The 4,033-nt window shown below is 46.1% G+C and overlaps 1 protein-coding gene across 1 annotated transcript; it reads right to left on the reverse strand.

Moving 5' to 3' along the window:
• Positions 1 to 566: 566 nt before the first annotated feature.
• Positions 567 to 2,768, reverse strand: vgf (VGF nerve growth factor inducible). The gene has a single exon (XM_070855227.1). It carries the CDS (start codon positions 2,766 to 2,768, stop codon positions 567 to 569), a length of 2,202 nt encoding a protein of 733 aa, XP_070711328.1.
• Between the last annotated feature and the right edge of the window lie 1,265 nt (positions 2,769 to 4,033).

The following is a 4,033-nucleotide window of genomic DNA, read 5'->3' on the forward strand; positions in this document are numbered from 1 at the left end:
ATTCCTTTTGTTTTTTTGACAGCAAAATTCCATCCAGTGTTTTCCAGCACTTGTTAGTGCCCACTATTCATTTGACTCGTTCGCTCTGACTCTCTGACTGACAGATACAGGTAACAACATGTCTAAGTGTCCTCCTTTGCTGGCATTGTAAAATGTCCAAATGGAGAATGTCGTCATGCCAGGAATTTGGATGAAAAGTTCTAGTATAATAAAAATCTTTGCCACATCATGCTTTCCAACAGACCCCAGTTTTCCCGTTTCCTTTCCTTCAAAGAAAAGGAATGTAGATGTGTATCTTTCCCTTCATTCTCCTACCAAGTTCCCAGTTCCAAGTGCCAAGTGCCAACACCTCCAAGTTCATTTTATCCAGAAAACCTCTGGAATGTGCTCTGTAACATCCTTGTCCACACCGAAACCACTCAAAATAGGAAAAAGAAGAAAAGAGAAGAAATGTATAACATATGTAAAACCAAAATACCAGAAAAACAAAATCATAAAAAAAATACACTCTTTTCTGCTCATCTCTTCTCCATTTTCCCTCTTCTTGCCCTCCTCTCATCCACCTTTCAGTCCAACATTTGCGGCCTCTTCAAGAGGATCTGCTGTATGTACCTCTCCAGATTGTCGTGGTTGCTGCTGTCTGGCTGCTTTCCAGCCACGTGGTAATTTTGTTGGGGTGATGGGGCTGAGTAATAAAACTGCTGAGGGGGGATCACAGGCATTCGGGGAGGGGAGCGTGGCTTGGGGATGGGTACTGGCTGAAATGAGTGAGGGTACAATGGGAGGGGGTAGCTGGTGTAATAAGGCTTCTGTTCGAGGCCTGCAGGGGGCTTTCTCAGCCGCGGCTGGACCCAGCTGTAGTAACGGCGTTTGGGAGAGAAGCTGTAGGTGTCATCCACAGAATTGCCCAGGAAGTTGTTGAGAGTGTGAGCAGGTTTGGGGACATAGTAACGGGGTTTTGGTCTTGGGGGAGGAGGAAAATAGATGGAGTAGTAGTCTGGGTAGGGCTTTCTCTGGTAGTAAGATGGGTATGTGTAGTGGTAAAAACGGTTGCCAGTCCAAACAGACTTGGGGGATTTGAGCCACAGATCCTGTTTGATTGACTGAGCCTTTTGTGGATTCAGCCAAAGTTTTTGATTGGCTAGCAGAGGCTTTGCAGGTTTGCTCCAGGGATCCTGTGACTTCATTGGGGATTTCTCCTGGAACCATGTTTTGAGGAGACTGACAGCTGGAGAGGACTGTTTGGAGATGGGAAAGCTATTTTGACTGGTTGGAATCTGTGATGCTGAGAAACCACTGGGAGATGAGAATGAAGAAGACAGTGGAGTTTGAGGTTGCTGCCAATTAGATGCCATTTTTGGTGGCACATCTTTCTTCTTTTTCTTCTCCACGTCACTGATAATATCCACCACGTCGTCAGCTGGTAGGTGGAGCTTGCTGGAGATCTCAATCAGCTTGTCAATGGTCTGCGGATCGATGTCGTCCTCCTCCATCACTTCTTGTTCCTCATCTGACCTCTTGTCCTCCATGGCATTGGGCAGAGATGAGCCGTACTTCTTGTTCCCATTGTTCTGTTTGACCATGTAACGCAGCAGCATGTCTGAGGCAATGTCGGCCAACTTCTCCTCCTCCATCTTGGCTCTCTGTGCCTCGGCTGCCTGCCTCCTCATCTCCTCCTGCTCAGCTTTAGCCCGAGCCTCCTCCTCCTCAGGACTCAACACCTCCTCATCTTCCTCCTCCTCTTCCTCCCCTGGTTCATCATCTTCCATCGCCTCCTGCTCTACTGGAAGCTGGGACTGTGCTGTATTACCGCCAACATAATTATTGTCCTCAAAGTCATCCATAAAATTGCCTCCCCTGAATGTTGGGAAGTTCAGGGCTTTCTGCGTCTCCTCTTGCCACTTCAGTTTCTTCTTGGACATGGCCAGATCACTACCTTTGTGGACTGGTATGATGTCATTGTAGCTGCTGTAGCCTCTGCTCTCTCTCTGGTTTTGCTCTGAATCGCCCTCCCTCTTAGTCGCTGTGTTCAAACGAGGGAACTCCTTCATCATGGTCTCGAGGCTCTTCAGCTCCTCAGGGCTGAGCTGCTCCTCCTCCTCATTGCTGCCTTGCTCGGGGCTGTTTGGTCCCTGCTGGGGGTCAGCGCCCTGCCCATTCTCCCCTCTTCCATCTGGACTGGCTGGCTGCTGCTCTGCTTGGATCTGGATTGTCTGGCTTGTGGTACGACTCGTCACCTTCTCTGTCATCTTCTCCTCTTCTTCCTGAGCTTTCTTCCTCTCTTCTTCCTCCTCTTTCGCCTGTTCCTTCCTCTGTGCAGCCATCAGCAGCTCTAACTCATGTCGCCCATCTCTGTCTTGGCCTGCTTCCTCCATCATTCTCACTTCTCTGTACGCGTCTTCTTTTGCAACCTCCCCCATCTCAGCCTTCGCCAGTCCCTCCATCCCATTACGCTCCTCTCCCTGCATCTTCCTCTCTACCTGTGAGCGATTCAGTGCCTCCAGTAAAACTGCTGCTAGTGTTTTGGGATCCACATCTTTAAAGAGCTCCTCTTCCTCTGCTGCCTCTTCTTTCTGAATCGATTGTCTCTCCTCGTCCTTTCTTTGCCAGGCACCAGACCCCGTCAGGCCAGGAGGAGTATCTCTGTGTGGGGTAGTGATGTCTCCAGGGGTGTTGATTTGGTTGGGAGTGGATAGATGAAGGAAGGAAGCCCCTGCCAGGAGGACCAGGAGGGTAAGGGCACTTGAGGCATTGTGGTACCCGATCATGGCCGCTCAGAGCAGGGTCCGCTGTGGGCAGCGAGGGGATCAGAAAATGCCTGGAGGAGAGATAAGATCACAAACACACATCGTTGATTTCAATAACTCAAAATCACAGTATCCTAGAATTGTTTTGTTTTACATGATTCTACACCTCAAACTACTGCTCAGTGTCCATGCAGGAAGCAGCATGTCCTCTATGTAACAAGAAAGAAAGTAAGGTTGTCGATGTCGGGTGGTGAATGAATGAGTGACATGTCTGAACCTGATATGAAAATTTTAAAATGCTGAAAATTAGATGCTCATATTCAATTTACTTCAGTACAAATGTTTTAAATGGCACTGGAAAATACTCCAAGTGAAAATGGTTGGGTCTGGTGGGTCCAGGGGTACCTCATGGACATCATAAGGAGATGACTGTAAAGCCAAATGAACAAAGCTACAAATTACACATAAATAACACAAAAGCGACCACAGGTAAGATGAAGGGGCAGCTGTGGCCTGGTGGTAAAATGGGTTGTCCACAAATCAGCAGTTTGATCCCTGGCTATCGTCAACATGAGTAACATCGTCATGAATGTGTGCGAACGGTTCGTCTCCACCTGATAAGCAGGTTGACACCTTGCATGGTAGCCTTGGTCATCAGTATTTGAATAGGTGAATGTGATTGTTACAGCGAAAGTACAGGCCATTAATATAAACTACAGTTAGAAAAGTATTGAATCAATTCTTTTTTGAACCAAATAAAACGCATCCATAGAAGCAAATGTTAAATCGCTGGCAGTGACATTCAGTCAGATTCACAATCTGTGCTTTGCCAGTTTTACACTTTATTTTATTTGGTAAAAGTTCTTGAAAAGCTGCTTAATATCTAACAATGTTGGCTTCTTTTGTTCAATGACAATAAGTGTTTAGTAGAAAAACTGCTTTATATTCTTACAGAAATAGTGATAAGATACTGTAGAACTAGGGCAACGTATGGTATGTAGTTGGCATGAGATTGAAGATTGAAACAATTCAACTGACCCATTTCACTATGTATGTATTACTTTATTTTAAGAATGACGCTTGACAGTGATTTTAGTCACTGGATTAGGTTACACATTGTCAGCATATGACATTGTCATTGTCATATGCTCAACACGACAAAATAAATCGTTACACAATTACACTGGCACTAACACCGAGTCGTGGCACAGCATATGAATGCACCATCTGACATGTCAAAATTCACATAAAGGCACACTTTGGTTTCAGAAACTTCACATGATAGA

The sequence above is a fragment of the Pempheris klunzingeri genome, chromosome 23 (genome assembly GCF_042242105.1).
Source record: "Pempheris klunzingeri isolate RE-2024b chromosome 23, fPemKlu1.hap1, whole genome shotgun sequence".
NCBI lineage: Eukaryota > Metazoa > Chordata > Actinopteri > Acropomatiformes > Pempheridae > Pempheris > Pempheris klunzingeri.